Source organism: Amyelois transitella, chromosome 31 (genome assembly GCF_032362555.1).
Source record: "Amyelois transitella isolate CPQ chromosome 31, ilAmyTran1.1, whole genome shotgun sequence".
In the NCBI taxonomy this organism is placed as follows: Eukaryota; Metazoa; Arthropoda; class Insecta; order Lepidoptera; family Pyralidae; genus Amyelois; species Amyelois transitella.
The window spans coordinates 2,672,709-2,690,887 of NC_083534.1; the positions used below are offsets into that span (position 1 = coordinate 2,672,709).

The 18,179-nt window shown below is 39.7% G+C and overlaps 1 protein-coding gene across 2 annotated transcripts; it reads right to left on the reverse strand.

The window, feature by feature from the left end:
* Positions 1 to 1,293: 1,293 nt before the first annotated feature.
* Positions 1,294 to 17,864, reverse strand: LOC106130108 (coiled-coil domain-containing protein 186). 2 transcript variants are annotated; one of them, XR_009657508.1, is made up of 14 exons: positions 16,523 to 17,864; positions 15,351 to 15,563; positions 14,786 to 14,905; positions 13,716 to 13,824; positions 13,119 to 13,273; positions 12,207 to 12,316; positions 11,597 to 11,756; positions 10,200 to 10,337; positions 9,711 to 9,812; positions 8,251 to 8,341; positions 7,553 to 7,638; positions 4,217 to 5,031; positions 2,827 to 2,973; positions 1,294 to 2,101 (listed from the first exon to the last, which is right to left on the reverse strand). XR_009657508.1 is itself a non-coding variant. In XM_060953293.1 (14 exons), the coding sequence occupies exons 1-14, from the start codon at positions 17,717 to 17,719 to the stop codon at positions 2,033 to 2,035; spliced, it is 2,904 nt and encodes a 967-aa protein (XP_060809276.1). In that variant the 5' UTR covers positions 17,720 to 17,864; the 3' UTR covers positions 1,294 to 2,032. The 2 variants fall into 2 exon arrangements, 1 of the variants encoding a protein (XP_060809276.1); XM_060953293.1 differs by having other exon boundaries at positions 4,825 to 5,031.
* Positions 17,865 to 18,179: the final 315 nt, after the last annotated feature.

Consider the following 18,179-nt stretch of genomic DNA (forward strand, 5'->3'; position numbering starts at 1 on the left):
TTTCAAGGATGGTTTAAAACATATTCCGTTTATTTACATAGTATTATTAAAATACTAACGATCTAATTAATAGTACCATTTGAACTGATAATCTGACACCACTAAACATAAAAATGAGAAATAAACCAATACCAGTATATACTCTTGACCTGACCTTTCACCGTCCTGATGAAAGGTCAGAAAAAAGGACAAAGTTGTGACACAAGAAAGGGGTGTGCAAGTAAAATACTAAATTAAAACTGTGGCTTATCGAAAAATCGTTTTATACTGTTGACGAATATTTCGATAAAAAATAAATTTTGACAAAAACATTTAATATGACATTATTTTAATTTTCATTTCAATTTTAATTTTCATTTAATTTAAATTTTCTGTATATGCCATGACTGGTTAAATGCGGGACATGTATAATTGTAGCTTTGTAATATAATTGTACCGCATTTATAGCAAATAAAGTATTTGTATTGGAATAATGATACTAAATAAATCTAAAACTTCTTATGATAAACATGGAGAAATTAATATATTTCTGAGCGTAGCACCAAAGTGATGTAATAATTAATGTAGTGTGATTTGAAACTATGATTATACTATTTTTATATGAATAACAGTGAGGTATGTTAGAGTCTTATAATGATACCCAACGATAGCATATTATTTTATGACATACTAGCTGTGCCCGCGACTTCGTCCGCGTTGAATAGTTATTTTGGACATCATTGAAGCCTTCAACGATGAATGATTTTCCCCGTATTTTTCACATATTCCATTATTTCTTTGTTCCTTAAAGTTGCAACGTGATGTTATATAGCCTAAAGCCTTCCTCGATAAATGGTCTATTCAACGCAAAAAGAATTTTCAATTTCTCAATTCGAACCAGTAGTTCCTGAGATTAGCGCGTTCAAACAAACAAACTCTTCAGCTTTATAATAATATTAGTATAGATATTGACCGCAGCTCAGCTCGCGTTAACGCTGAAACTTCACGACGGAAAATTTTCGTATTTTCACAAGAAAGTTTGTTTTATTTGATACGCTGATTGGTACAATAACTAAAGTCTGGTTTTTAAGCTGTCATTTTCACTAAACTCACTCATATAAAGGAAAAGATGTATACGTACGCAGTTATTGACAATTTTTATTTGTAATAAAAATCATACTAATACATTTTTTAAATTACGCAGTCACAAAATTCACATTCACATTATTTCACGTGGAATGTTAAACATAAATGCAACATTTTCTTTATAACTGTTTAAAAAAAACATATAATACTGACTTTTTTATTTTAAAAAAATATAAATACAGATTATATAGGTGGTGTCAGCAAATTGTTCCATAAGAAATATTAGCGTGAATAATATTGAATGAATAAATGTTATTTTATTGTACAGGATATAACAAAAAGTATACATATACATATATCTGACGATGTCACTGCGAACATACATTTTCAAGAGTCATTTATTAAATGTTTAACCTGGCGAATGTACATTGTGAACTGATATGTACACTGACCTTCATAAGAACATAGACAGTGTAAAGTGTGTCACATTGACATACATACATATGTTCACGTCTATATCCCTTGCGGGGCAAACAGAGCCAACAGTCTTGAAAAGACTGAATGGCCACGTTCAGCTATTTGGCTTAATGATAGAATTGAGATGCAAATAGTGACAGGTCGCTAGCCCATCGCCTAAAATAAGAATCCCAAGTTTGTAAGCCTATCCCTTAGTCGCCATTTACGTCATCCACGGGAAAGAGATGGAGTGGTCCTATTCTTTTTTGTATTGGTGCCGGGAACCACAATTGACCTCTATATTTTAATAAATTCTACTCTCTCCATTTTAATGCCAAGCTGCTGATCATTCTAGTTCATGTCTAGAACACATATATTATCTGTTTTTTTCCCCCTACATTTATACAATTTACAGTGTCATGATGACATTGATACTAGTTTCGTAACATGCGCGTCACGAAAAAAGTTTAAAACATAATCCTCATATGTATTTATAACGAGTGATATAATTTTATTTCTTATCCTGTTTTATTTGCTCTTTTAGCCTTGAGATCTCCGCACCTAATGTGTCCATGTTTTCCTGTGCGATATAAAAAAAATATACATATATTTCCACGTTTATACTGTTCCTTGAATAAAATTACATGCGTACCTTTAAGAATAAATATTATACCTATTCTCGATATTTTTAGTGAGGGATAACATCACGAGGAAACCTGCAAACTCGGGCAACAAGATTCAAATAGTGACAGGTTGCTAGCCATCGCCTCAAAAAATAATCCTAAGTTTGTAAGCCTAATCTTTAGTCGCCTTTTACAAAATCAATGGGAAAGAGATGGAGTGGTCCTATTCTTTTTTGTATTGGTGCCGGGAACCACACGGCACATAAATTCTATGCCGGTAAAATATTAGAAATAGATTTGTTTTCAAAATTGGATGCCAGGTATACCTAATTGACATAAACATTAGTCTTATTATATCTTAAACCGCTTCCAAAACGCATGTGCAGAAAAAGCGGCGGAACAAACTACACTGTAGCATTTTCACATGACGTGGAACATACGTACATACATACATATAATCACGTCTATATCCCTTGCGGGGTAGACAGAGCCAACAGTTTTGGTTAAGACTGATAGGCCACCTTCAGCTATTTGGCTTTAAGATAGAATTGAGATTCAAATAATGACAGGTTGCTAGCCCGCCGCCTAAAAAAGAATCCCAAGTATGTAAACCTATATTCTTAGGAACATACGTCAAGCAAAAATTTGTCAATTGACAAAAATCCATAATTAGCTTACCCACCTTAAGTGTGATGTTTTTAAGAAGAGCGTCCTCCAGCACAGCCTGCAGCCTCCTGTTCATCTCCAGAGAGAGGTCCAGCGTCATCCCGTCCGCGGAGCCCCCCCACACGGCCGCCATGGCCCCGCCTCCTAGACGCGCCATCTCTTTCTATAAGTCGTAAAATGGTTTATCATTATTCGCGCCATCTCTTTCTATAAGTCGTAAACGATAAATGGTTTATCATTATATGTAGTTTTGCACGTGATACATAAATAAATTTAGATACTAATTTTATTAATGCGAAAGTCTGTCTGTCTGTTCCGCTTTCACGCTGGGCCGATTCGAATGAAATTTTGTAGGTATATGGTTAATTCAAAAATATATTTTCAACAATCAACAGATTTTGATTAAACGTGTCTAAGAACACTCGCACGTAAATCACCTTTAATAAAAAACTAAATAAAATCGCTTCATCCGTTTGTGAGTTATGATGCCGCAGACAGACAGACATGTCAAACTTATGACACCCCCCTTTTTCGTCGGGGATTGAAAAAGATCGTGTATTACTTAACTTATAAGATCCCTTAATTTTCTCGCAATATGGCGTACATATTTATGATTCTTTCTACCTTAAGCTAACTTTAAAATGTGTAAATATTTCTCCACATACCTTTGTAATCTTCCTCAACTATAATAAGCATGGAACAAAAATAGGAACTTTAAAGATTCATTACTGAGTTAGTTAGTAATTCAACCCTTACCTACTGAGTCAGTTATTTCAATGATAGTATGATCCCACCTTGTAGCTATACATTTTTGATATTTCCGCTGTGAAATTACCGTTTTACACCAGACTAGACGTATGCACCCATTTTTCTAATCCTTTTTTCTTCTCATATTATATTTGCAAGAAAGTGAGATTGGGGAAAGCCTAGCTAGACGAACGTACCTTTATCAAATCGACGTTCTGGCAAAAGGTCAGGTCGAGATTACCCGAAACCTACGAGCTTGCATGAAGAGAGTTACGAAAAGGGTTGAAGCTATAGAAGTATGCACGGATCGTGGCAAATGGAAAGATATAGTCTCTGCCTCTTCAGCAAAGAGGTGTGATTTTATGAATGAATATAAGTGACCTTGAGCGTGAGCCGACAGCTCCTACAAAAGCTGTCTCAGCAGCCTGGACTTGGCTCGCAGCTCGTCTGTCAGCTGCTTGGAGTGCTCCTGTGGGAACTGACAGTACAGAGTCCTGTATGAGTGACCTTGTTGATGTCCCGCCGCTGAGAGGTGACGGTGTCGGCCGGCAGCTCCTACAAAAGCTGTCTCAGCAGCCTGGACTTGGCTCGCAGCTCGTCCGTCAGCTGCTTGGAGAGCTCCTGTGGGAACTGGCAGTACAGAGTGCTATATGAGTGACCTTGTTGATGTCCCGCCGCTGAGAGGTGACGGTGTCGGCCGGCAGCTCCAACAGCAGCTGTCTCAGCAGCCTGGACTTGGCTCGCAGCTCGTCCGTCAGCTGCTTGGAGTGCTCCTGTGGGAACTGACAGTACAGAGTCCTATAAGAGTGACCTTGTTGATGTCCCGCCGCTGAGAAGTGACGGTGTCGGCCGGCAGCTCCAACAGCAGCTGTCTCAGCAGCCTGGATTTGTTTCGCAGCTCGTCTGTCAGCTGCTTGGAGTGCTCCTGTGGGAACTGACAGTATAGAGTGCTGTAAGAGTGACCTTGTTGATGTCCCGCCGCTGAGAGGTGACGGTGTCGGCCGGCAGCTCCAACAGCAGCTGTCTCAGCAGCCTGGACTTGGCTCGCAGCTCGTCTGTCAGCTGCTTGGAGAGCTCCTGTGGGAACTGGCAGTACAGAGTCCTATAAGAGTGACCTTGTTGATGTCCCGCCGCTGAGAAGTGACTGTGTCCGCCGGTAGTTCCAACAGCAGCTGTCTCAGCAGCCTGGACTTGGCTCGCAGCTCGTCCGTCAGCTGCTTGGAGTGCTCCTGTGGGAACTGACAGTATAGAGTGCCATAAGAGTGACCTTGTTGATGTCCCGCCGCTGAGAAGTGACGGTGTCGGCCGGCAGCTCCAACAGCAGCTGTCTCAGCAGCCTGGACTTGGCTCGCAGCTCGTCTGTCAGCTGCTTGGAGTGCTCCTCCAGGAACTCGCAGCGCTCGGCCCTCCTGGCGGCGGCTCGCTGCAGGGACACTATCCGTTCGATCAACGCTTGCTTGTCAGGCTCGCGAACCTGAAGGTATACAATCATGATAATAATAATATATAATATAAGTTTATTGCTCACCATAATCAATTACAGTTAAGTTGAATAGAACAATATAAAAACGAATTTTACTAAGTTAATTGGTACAATAACAATGATAAAGGTAAACTCGAAGGATTTCTACGCAAAGTCGTGTACTTCCAAGCTCTCGTAGCATGGAACTCGCGAAAACTGACACTGTCCCGTTTCTATTAATTTTAATCTCAATACTATCATAAAGCCAAACAGCTGAACGTGGCCTGTCAGTCTCTTCAGGACTGTTGACCCTGTCTACCCCGCAAGGGATATCCCTTGATATTATCACCGTCTATATAGACGTGACTATATATATGTTCCGTTTCACGTCATAATAAAAACCAAACAGGTTACTGAAGTCAGATGGGAGTCGCTTTGTGTAAAAAAACTGACTCACCCAATCCAGGATCTATGGTCAAGAGCATACCCCGGGACTCCTCTCCGGAGTGGTGAGGATGCTCTCTCTCTCTCTCTCATCTCTGCGTGTTCCCGGTTGCACTTTCCACACAAGCGTTTCGGGGCTCGGGGTTTACTTATGTCAGGATGCAACCGGGACTATAGCGAGGAAGAAGAGATCAATAAAAAAATAATTCATAAATTGATCTAAAAATACCGACAACTACAAACAATTGAAGTCTAACCTTTGCGAATATTTTGTCAAACAAACTTGAACCTTTAATCTGTAAATTCGAAAATCGCATGCATTAGTCCAGAGACTAAATATATTTTTTTATTTTATTGTATGTAACCCTACCTAAGGTTGACTGGAAGAGATTGTTTTAGCGATAAGTCCGCCTTTGTACCTCATTACCTGTGTTTTTCTTTTTCTTATGGTGCAATAAAGAGTCTATCTATCGATCTATCTATAGTTATCTTACCATGGAAGACTGAGACTGTTCCTGATGCATGAAACATACAGTTAGAATAAGGTAGTATTTTTAGTCGGATTGTATATTTGCTAAATTAACTTGCTTTCATTCATCTTCGCAAAATTTTACCATCCAAGGATTCTTTTTTTCTATTTGAGTGAGGTTTTTAATCTGACCTCGGCAACCTTTGCAGGAACCTAATCCGCATTGGATCGATCATGGTTACACATCTAGTCGCGTGAATGTACAGGTTCCCTCACGATGTTTTCCCTCACCGTAAGAGCATCAGTTAGTACATACATATACTTATATGTACATAAAATCACGCCTCTTTCCCGGAGGGGAAGGCAGAGACTACCTCTTTCCACTTGCCACGATCTCTGCACACTTCATTCGCTTCATCCACATTCATAACTCTCTTCATGCAAGCTCGGCGGTTTCGGGTACTATTGACCTGACCCTTTACCAGGACGTCCTTAATTTGATCCATCGGTTAGTATTCAAACTAATGTACATAACTTCGAAAACAGTCATTGGTACACGGCCGATTGGAACCTTTCTGTGCATCGCGATAACGAGGTAAATTACATAATTTGACGTAGGTAGATGGCGCTGTAGTCAATTGAATTATTAACTTTAACATCGCCGGCATATTTCTTCTAGATTATTCCATTCTCTAAAGCACCGAGCTTTCATGAAGAGAGTTATGAATGTGGATGAAACGAAGGAAGCATGCAGGCAAGTGGAAAGTTTCTGCCTACCCCTCCGGGAAAGAGGCGTGATTTTATGTATGTATTATTATTATATTATATGTATATTACATTGTATGTATATTATTATTATGTATGTATTATTATTATATGTATGTATTATTTCCCTCAACTCAAAACGCCACGTGGATTAATAGCATATAAAAGATTTATTTTCAAAAAAATAGTTACATGGCATCACTAATTGACGTCACATCACTTAAATCTAATTTTATCCACAACCGCTTCACAATGATGAATGATGATGATGATTTCCGTGTCTGGTGATGGTGATCAGACGATGTATGCATAGATAATTTGGATTTAAGAATGTTCACTTTGAAAATTTAATTATACTGAGATTCGATGTCCCTTCCAGTTGCTTCGGGCTTTACATCAATGTATTATACCACTTGACGCTCGAAGTAGTGACCGCTCGACAAAAAATTATATTTTTAAGTGAGGGTAACCGCACCGAATATGATACGTAAATCTGTACGCGCATACCTTTCGATTGATGTTAATTAATCTTTTATATTTATATATATATAAAAGCGAAAAACACTCACTTAGGAATCACGAAATCTCGAAATCTAATGAGCCAATAAAGATGAAATTCGGCAGGAAGGTAGATTTTAACTAGGAGGGATTCACTAAGAAAGAATTTTTGGAAATTCTGTTCCTAAGGGGGTGAAATAGGGGTTGCAAGTTTGTATGAAACTTGGTCATTTTCAGTGTGGGTTACGCGGACGAAGACGCGGGCAACAGCTAGTTAGATATAGTGCTATTCTCATGTGAAGTGAATTTTGTTAATTCTTAATGAGAATAAAGATCTTAAACCTAATGTTTTCATACCTGTATATCTGGCAGTGCGTCGTGACCATTCTGCAACCGCTCTTCCACGGCCGCACTCTCTCCACTGCTAAGTGACGACACAGACCCTAAAGGTATTAGTTAGTTTATTCGTAAATTATTTTGCATGTTTAGAACATAATAATAATATGATTATATTTTATTATTTTTATTTTTATTTAGATTTATACGGCCTCTGTGGCGCGGCGGTAGTACGCTTGTCTGTGACACCGGAGGTCCCGGGTTCGAATCCCGGCCAGGGCATGATGAGATAAGAACTTTTTCTGATCGGCCTGGATCTTGGATGTTTATCTATATAAGTATTTATTATAGAATATAGTATCGTTGAGTTAGTATCTCGTAACACACGTCTCGAACTTACTTCGAGGCTAACTCAATATGTGTAATTTGTCCAGTATATATTTATTTATTTATACATACATACATAAAATCACGTCTATCCCTTGCGGGGCAGACAGAGCGAACAAACAGTCTTGAAAAGACTGTTAGGCCATCCTCAGCTATTTGGCTTAATCATAGATTGGGATTCAAATCACCAAGCTGCGCTAAAAAATTTCGCGCGATTTAAAATCTCCGCTGCCATTGGCTGATAGCGTAGCATACTTCGCTGCTATTGGCTGATAGCGTAGCGTACTGCAATGTGATTGGCTGATGGCATGTGACGTAGAGAATGGACTCACCAGTTCTGGTGGAGGTGGCGTCAGGCGGTGTCAGCTTCGCTTCGAGTTGCTCGCAGCGCTTCAAAGCCCGTTGTAGTTCACGGTTTAGCTCCTGCAATAAAATACATACATACATACATATAAATCTACTAGCTGTGCCCGCAACTTCGTCCGCGCGGAAAAGTTATTTTGGGCATCATTGAAGCCCTCAAATATGAATAATTTTCCCCGTTTTTTTTTTTCACATTTTCCATTACTTCTTTGCTCTTTATAGTTGCAATGTGATGTTATATAGCCTAAATCCTTCTTCGATAAATGGTGTTAAACAACAAAAAATTTTTTTTTTAATTCGAACCAGTAGTACCTGAGATTAGCGCGTTCAAACAAACAAACAAACTCTTCAGCTTTATAATGTGATTTGATCAGCGCCACCTAGTGGTAAAACGATGGCACTAATGCAATTCCATACAAATTCGCGATCACTTGCCCGACGCGTTTGATCGAGAAAAGTCCATCTGAGACTTAATGCCACAAGGCATTCTCTGCCAGTCGAACCTTTGGACCAAACTGAGATGGATGTACGGGTAGTGAAGAAAATGCTGCAGTGCACTTTGTTACCGCTTCTTCTGCACTGACGCCTCGGAAGCGGCAGTAAACTTAGTTTTAAGTAATTGATTTGACGTCAACCAATGTTGTGAAACGAAAAGATTTGACAATTATTAAGCGACTAGCTGTGCCCGCGACTTCGTCCGCGTGGATTAGTTATTTTGGGCATCATATTTCGTCATACATCAGGCGATCACGCGTATTAGAAAGAACGCTGGTTCGCCGTATTAAATGTTTCGCTGCAAATTGCTTATAACGACTATATCTCAAAACCTATTCGTCTGATTTATATACTGTAAATGGCAATTTTAGTCTACATGAAAAGCCGAAAGTAATAAACATATTTATTTGGATAAGGATTAATACTGAATTAAAGAAAATTGGTTTCAAAATAACTTATGTTTATAATGAAAAAATAATCTTAAAAAATGAACATAAAAGTGGTTATTGTAAGTAAACCTTAAGAGATAGATATATGCTCTCGCGGACTTTTTTGTGGCAAAAAATGAGTACTTCACATCTTTAGTACATTGTTTTACTATATCTTTGTTGGTTTGCGCAGCGTTTGCGCGGAAAGCTCGCAGATGGCCGACTCATTCAACTTTCACCTGCATTGTTGACGTTTCCCGTAGGAAATCCGGGATAAAATGTAGCCTATAGCCTTCCTCGATAAATAGACTTTCTAACAGTGAAAGAATTATTCAAATCGGTTCAGTAGTTTCTGAGATTAGCGCGTTTAAACAAACAAACAAACAAACAAAACAAACTCTTCAGCTTTATAATATTAGTATAGATATGATATGATAGTACCCTATAATAATGAATAAAAATTTTGAATTTGAATTGAATTGAGTCGTTCGCCCTGTGAACTTTACCTTCACAGCGCTGGCATGCTTCTTCTTGAGAACTCCATTCTCTCCCTTCTCCCACTCCAGCTTCTTATTGGCTTCGGCAACTTCTTCCGTCAACTCTGCTACCTGTCATCAAAAATAATATACTATCTATAATCCAAAGATTAACCCAATTGACAAAGACAAAAGTTTAGCAAATAATAGGCTGTGTGACCCAATGATGAAATTTAAGATTCAAATAGTGACAGGTTGCTAGACCATTATTGAAAAACAGTTTTAACCAGTTTGGGTAATAAATAAATAAATATATACGGGACTCAATTCTACCATTAAGCCAAATAGCTGAACGTGGCCATTCAGTCTTTTCAAGACTGTTGGCTCTGTCTACCCCGCAAGGGATATAGACATGACCTTATGTACAGGATAAGAACTAAGCTCAATGATAGAATTGAGTCTTGAAAAGACTGATAGGCCTGTTCCCTTGCGCCTGCGCACTTATTTATATGTATTCACCTTCCTGGCGAGCACGCGGTTCTCCTTGTTCCGCCTCTCCACTTCCTCGGACAAGGCGGCGGTGAGCTTGCTGACTTCTGCCTCCAGACCCTTCACTTGTTCCCGGAGGGAGGCGTTGTCTGCCGTGAGGGCTTGGGCCTGCGTGCAAAACAAAATTGCAATTGAAATAGGTATTTTTAATGATACAATTGATATTCATATGAAGTGACAGGTTGATAGCCCGTCGCTTGGAAGAAGAATCCCAAGTTTATAAGCCTATCCCTTAGTCGCCTTTAATGACATCAATAGGAAAGAGATGGAGAGGTCCTATTCTTTTTAAGGTTCCGTACGTCTGACTACAAAAACGGAACCCTTATAGGATCACTCGTGTGTCTGTCCGTCCGTCGCTTACAGTCAATTATCTCCGAATCTATTAGACCGATTAAGTTGAAATTTGGTACACGTATCAATTCCTGTGACCCAAACACAGAGGTGTGACGTGAGCAGATGAAATCTGTATATGGGGGGTCATTTTTGAGGGGGTAGGGGAAAATTAAAAAAAAATCTGAAAACTGCATCGTGTGGCATATCAAATGAAAGGTCTTGTTGAGAAGATCTTAAATGTATTTTTTTGTAATTTTAAAATAAATAGTTTCCAAGTTATTCAAGAAAATAGACGAAAATTGACCATTCCCCCCCTTTATCTCCGAAACTACTGAACCTACAATTTTGAAAAAAAATACAGAAATTAGTTTTCTCCTTATAGATTATAGGAAAACCTATAAGAAGTCCATGATATTAAAATAACATGGTAAATCACTCGATATTGTGCGTACCAACTTACATTTTTTTTAGTTACCACAAACAAATTTGGGTCAGATTTAAAAAAAACATGATAGATAACATCGTACGTAACCCACTTCACGCGAGTTCAACTCGCACTTGTCCCCTTTTTTTTCTATTGGTACCGGGAACCACACGGCAAAGTCTGTTCAAATCCCCTTTCACTTCAATTCCGCTGTGGGTTTCTACATCAAAAGTGGTGCGCTAGCTATTCTGCTATCACCTGTACTACGTCAGTCAGTCAGTCAGTGCCCCCTACCTTGCAGTCGGTCTGCTGCGCACGCGCTCGCTCGGCGGTGAGGCGAGCGGTGTTCTCAAGCGCTAACGCTTCCCGCCGAGCGTGCGCTAGCTATTCTGCTATCACCTGCACTTTGCAGTCAGTCAGTCAGTCAGTCAGTGACCTGTAAGTGGGTATACCTTGCAGTCGGTCTGCTGCGCGCGCGCTCACCCGGCGTTGAGGCGAGCGTTGTCCTCGAGCGCTAACGCTTCCCGCCGAGCGTCCGCTTGCTATTCCGCTATCACCTGTCCTATATCAGTCAGCCAGTCAGTGACCTCTATAATATAAGGAAGTATACCTTGCCGTCGGTCTGCTGCGCACGCGCGCGCTCGGCGACGTGCGCGGCGGTGAGGCGCGCGGCGTGCTCGAGCGCGAGCGCCTCCCGCCGAGCGCAGGTTTGAGCGAGCGCTTGCGATTCCACCAGCGCTTCTTCCGCTCTCAACGCTCGCTCGGATTCCCTGTTGTATGAAATGTAGGTAAGTATATTATTATTTATTCTGAACTAGTCTTTACGGTGAATTTAGCGCCTCTATCTACAAAAAGCAATAAATTTAACGCCACCTACATAAAAATCGACGAAACTTAGCATCACCTACAAAAAGCATTGAATTGAACGGCACCCACAAAAAAGCCACGAATTTAGCGCCACCTTCAAAGAATATACGTTTTTCACAAATCCCATGGGAACTTAAATTTTTACCGGAATGAAAGATACCCTATTTCTTTCCTAATTCCACTTTCAGCTTTATATCGCCTTCACGAAAAATCCCAACTTCATTAGCCTATCCCTTAGTCGCATTTTACGACATCCATGGTCAAGAGAGTGGTCCTGTTCTTTAGTGTCTTCGTCTTTATCTTTAATGTCTGGAACCACACGGCATTAGAGTGGAGACAATTGAATAAATGACCTCTGCAGCTGAGCGCTGAGCGTGTCCGCCAATGCGGCCTGGGCCCTCAGGGCGGCCAGCTCGGCAGCCTCTTCCTCGAGCTGAAGGTTGCTCATCTTCAGCTTTTCCACCTGCAAATATTTGACACAAGTGGTACTACGCCATTTTGCATTCCATGACTGGTTAAATGCGCGAAATGTATATGCTTTATAACACCTATATTTGTACCGCATTTATAGCAAATAAATTAATAAAGTATTTGTATTTGTACGCCGCGAACTTCGGACATTTTTTTTTACCACGTTGTGTGGTTGACGTTAGTGAAGACAATGCTGCAGTGCAGTTCGTGACCGCTTTATTCTGCACTGACGCTTTGGAAGCGGCGGTTAACTTAGTTTTATGTAATTTACTAGCTGTGCCCGCGACTACGTCAGCGTGGAATGGTTATTTTGGGCATCATTGAAGCCCTCAAGGATGAATAATTATCCCCGTTTTTTTCGCATATTCCATTATTTATTTGCTCCTTATAGTTGCAGCGTGATGTTATATAGCCTAAAGCCTTCCTCGATAAATGGTCTATTCAACACAAAAATATTTTTTCAATTCGAACCAGTAGTTCCCGAGATTAGCGAGTTCAAACAAACAAACAAACTCTTCAGCTTTATAATATTAAGTACTAGAGGCCGCCCGCGACTTCGTCCGCATGGAAACCCTATCAATCCCGCGGGAACTCTGGGATAAAAAGTAGCCTATGTGTTATTCTGGGTCTTCAGCTACCTACATACCAAATTTCATGGTAATCGGTTCAGTAGTTTTTGCGTGAAAGAGTAACAAACATCCATACAAACTTTCGCCTTTATAATAGTAGTAGGAAGTAGTAGGATATATTTGTAGGATGGTGAACAAATACTGGGTTCCGACGTTAAGATTTACCTCGGCAGTAGTGCGAGTGAGAGCCTCGCTATATCCGTCCCGCTCTCGCCGACAGCTCTCCAGCTGCTGGTTGGCGGTTGTCAATCTCTTCTCCAACTCCTCTCTCTCATGGCGACACAGTATGAGATCTGCACGACATTCCTTTAGTTCCGTTTCTGTTGGTAAATTATAACAATCTTGTATATAAAATTCTCGTGTCACAATGTTCGTTCCCGTACTCCTCCGAAACGGCTTGACCGATTCTAATGAAATTTTGAAAAAAGAATAGGACCACTCCATCTCTTTCCCTCTCTGGATGTCGTAAAAGGCGACTGAGTATCCCTCAGTCGCCTTTTACGACATCCATGGGCTTACAAACTTGGGATTCTTTTTTTAGGCGAAAGGCTAGCAAATTGCCACTCTTTGAATCTCAATAATTGAAAGCCAAATAGCTGAACGTGGCCATTCAGACTTTTGGCTGGCTCTGTCTACCCCGCAAAGGATATAGACGTGCCCATATGTATGTATATATTAAGCGAAGTCAGGACGGGGTTTTTTGGCGTGATTTTATGTTATGTTATACGTTCAAATAGACAAGTTATATAATACTAGTCTCACCTAACTGCTTTGTCCGCGCCAACTCCGCGGCGTTGACGGCGGCGTTCTCTTTAGCGGCCTCAAGTTCCGCCAACTGTTGGGAGAGCTTCTCGGCGCGTTCTGAACTATCCTGGTGACAACATGTTAATTACATTAAAATTCAATCAAGTATTTTATTTTCTCTCAAATCTTAAGCATTCAATCAAATATTTTACATATACTCACGTCTATATCCTTTGCAGGGTAGACAGAGCTTACAGTCTTAAAAACACTGAAAGGCTATGTTCAGCTATTTAGCTTAATGATAGAAATGAGTATCAAATATTTTATTTTCTTTCAAATCTTAAGCAGTAAGTACACATAACATAGGTAGTTAAGATTACGAGAGTTGGTGTCTGAATTGAGCGGATGCTTGTATACCAGAAAACCAGCAACTTGTGTTTGTTAAATACATACATATAGTCACGTCTATATTCCTTGCGGGGTACACACAGCCAACAGTCTTGATAAGACATGATTATATGTATATAAGTAGTAATAATAATTCGTTGATCATAAAAACACTTTTATTACTAATATTATAAAGCTGATGAGTTTGTTTCTTTGAACGCACTTATCTCAAGAACTACTGGTTCGAATTGAAAAATTCCTTTGGCGTCGAATAGACCATTTATCGAGGAAGGCTTTACGCTATATAACATCACAATGTGAAAAAAGAAAACGGGGCAAATTATTCATCCATGAGGGCTTCAATGATGCCCAAAATAACTATTCCACGCGAACGAAGTCGCGGGCAAAGCTAATTACCTTATAAGCGTCAGTTAGTCATTTGCGCATTAAAAAAGGAAATAATTTTTATAACAATACATACGTATAGTATTTTAGTGGACTTATTGGATTTTTCATTTAACCGGATATTTTTAATTTAACCGGATATTCTTCATTTAACCGGATATTTTTTATTTAACTGGATATTTTTCATTTAACCGGATATTTTTCATGGAACCGGATTTAAAGAATAAATTTAACAATTTATCGTTAAGTAATTATTATTATTTAATTAAATTTAAGTCGCGGGCACAGCTGGTTACCTTGTAAGCGTCCATCTCCACCCGCAGCTTGCTCTGGGTCCACTTCAGCCTCCCCTCCAGCTCGCGCAACTCCTCACGCACCTTCGCGACCTCTCTTTCTTTATTGGACAATTCGTGACACTGTTGACAATAAAAACAATTTTTAAAAAAAACTTAAGAGAATCCAGCCATATCCATGCGAGAAGTCTTCATTAAAAAAAATCCCTGACAGACTGACAGGCCACATTCAGATGTTTGGCTTAATGATAGAATTGAGATTCAAATAGTGACAGGTTGCTAGCCCATCGCCTTAAAGAAGAATGCCAAGTTTATAAACCTATCCCTAAGTCGCCTTTTATGACATCAATGGATAGGAAAGGCGTTTAAACTTGGGATTCTTATTTTAGGCGATGGGCTAGCAACCTGTCACTATTTGAATCTCAATTCTATCATAAAGCCAAACAGCTGAACATGGCCTGTCAGTCTCTTCAGGACTGTTGGCCCTATCTACCAAGCAAAGGATATGGACGCGACTATATGTATATGTATGTAATTTTCAATTCAAATCATTCAACACAGACGTTACCTTGTCATCATAAAGCTGACAGATCCTCTGCTTCTCCACGTGAGCGGACTTCAGCTTGTTGCTGAGCAGTTCCGTCTCGCTGACAGCCGCTCTCTCAGCCGCTGCGGCCTTCTCGGCGGCTCGCTTGGCTTCTATAGCGGCACATTCTACACTCGCGTACCGCATCACAGCAGCGTCTTTTTCACGCTCCGCTTGTTCTACTCGCTTGCTCATCTATATATGGGACAAATTACACAGATTGAGTTAGCCTCGAAATAAGTTCGAAACTTGTGTTTACGAGATACTAACTCAACGATACATACATACATACATAAAATCACGCCTCTTTCCCGGAGGGGTAGGCAGAGACTACCTCTTTCCACTTGCCACGATCTCTGCATACTTCTTTCGCTTCGTCCACAATCATAACTCTCTTCATACAAGCTCGGCGGTTTCGGGTACTTTTGACCTGACCCTTTACCAGGACGTCCTTAATTTGATCAAGATACGTTCGTCTAGGTCTTCCCACTCCGACCTTTCCCTCCACACTCTCCTTGTATATCTGCTTAGTCAACCTGCTTTCATTCATCCTCTCCACATGACCGAACCATCTTAACATACCCTTTTCTATTCCTGTAACTACATCTTCTTTCACATCACAACATTCCCTTATCACGCTGTTCCTTATCCTGTCACTCAATTTCACACCCATCATACTCCTTAACGCTCTCATTTCCACTGCATTTATTCTGCTTTCATGCTTCTTTTGCCATACCCAACTTTCACTCCCATACATTAATGTCGGGACCAACACGCCCCTGTGCACAACGATACCATATTTTATAATAAATACTTAGATAGATAAACATCCAAGACCCAGACCAATCAGAGAAAGTTCGTTTCTCATCATGCCCTGACCAGGATTAGAACCTGGGACCTCCATTGTCACAGACAAGCGTAATACCGCTGCGCCACAGAGGCCGTCAAATCTGAAAATATCATTTCTGGTAATTTTAAGCCATTACAGAGTAACATAAAGAAGTGACTAATATTTAACAAAATCTATTAAAAGATGACTAAAATGTGTATGTCCAGATCTGATTACACTTGATTTTCAGAAATCATTAAAGTTAATTGAAAAATTGCAATTAACTTGATTCAAATTGTAAAATACAATTTTAAAATTAACTCACCAAGTCCAACTTCACTTCCAGCTCTTTAAAAGTCTGATCTCTCTCTTGTAACTCATCTAGCTGCTGTTTTACTCTGTCTCTCAACAAACCATTCTCCTTTCTCTGTTCCGCCAACAACTTCTCTAAAGATTCTACCTGTAACTTCAAAACATCTCCTTTCACATCCTCACCCTCAGATTCCAAATTCAAATCAGACTTCGTATTCAGAATTTCAGACTCATTTGTTTTTTCAACACTAATTATTTGTGGCCTGTCCTCTGTTAATTCATCTTCGAATATATCTTTCATTACTTTGCCATTTGGCAAGTTTTTAACTAATTTTACAGGAGCTTTTTGTTGTGGCAAAACTCTTTGGCTGCTATTATAAGCACTTTTCAGACTGCCACTCACAGATGAAAAAATGCCATGTACATTCTTTACAATACTGCCTAAATCTTGGGATAATAACTCTTTTGGTATTTTAGCATATCTCACATCTAAATTTTGTATAATCTGTGGACTGTCTATTATCTTCTGTGTAGCACCAGCTTTAGGTTTTTGGCTCACAAATTGTGCCAGTATTTCTTCAGTATTCAACTCTTTTGCACTTAAATTCAATTTCTCTTGGGGTAGTTCTACTTTTGAAATATCCTCAGCACTACGACTTAATGGTGATTTGGATATTGAGTCCTGAACTCTTTGGTGATCTAAACTTGTTGTAGATGTTGTTAAAGCTTTGTTAGTGAAATTATTCAAATCAGTGTTTAAGTCAAAATTGTTTTTATCATCATGGTCAGTAGCTGGGAATGTTACTTTGTTTTCTTTTGTACAAGGCTGTATTATTACTTCAATTGGTTCATTATCATCTTTGTCCAAAGAGACATGATTATTTTCGTTTGTCTGAGTGTCACTACGATTAACTAGGACGTCACTGAGATCATCACTATCGGGTGAATGAGAAACTAGACTACTGTGTGTGGAGACACTTTCATTTTGAACAACTTTGGCTGATATACTTTCGATGTCTTGACGTAAAGTTTCCGAATGCTTTGACGGCGACTCTTCAGAATCAGATGATGCAGAGCCCACAACAGAGCAGGCGTCGTTTGTTACCACCCCTGAATTATCAGTAATTTCGCATAATGAGCCATTTTCTTTGGAAATAGCTACAATATCTTTATCTGTATGGATTGGATTTTCCTCGGGTCCTTGAGACATTTTACTGTTAATACATTGCTTGGCAGAAGGTTCTATTATTTGCGTGGCGATTAAAAAACACAAAAGCACTGGATAAATAGAAATAAATTAGTTTTTTAGAAATAAACATTTGATTTCACTTTTTGATCTGTGTACTATTGTTTGACATAAGATGATTGACAGATTTGACGTAGTAGATATTTGACGTTATCAATTTTTTTGTGGAGACTTACCCGCAGGCAAATGCGTGATTAGTGGAGTTAAACCCGGATATATCTTTACCTCTATGGAGAGTATCCCGGGCTGCGCATTTGACCGTGATCCTGGATTGGGTGTCTGGTTTTAAAAGCAAAGCGACTCACATCCGACCTCCGTATCCTTTGCAGGGGAACCCAAGTCGTAATAGATCATGGTTATTCAATAATTGCTTAATGTACAGGTTTGATCTGGGGTCATAGGATTCTAATCTCACACAAAATTT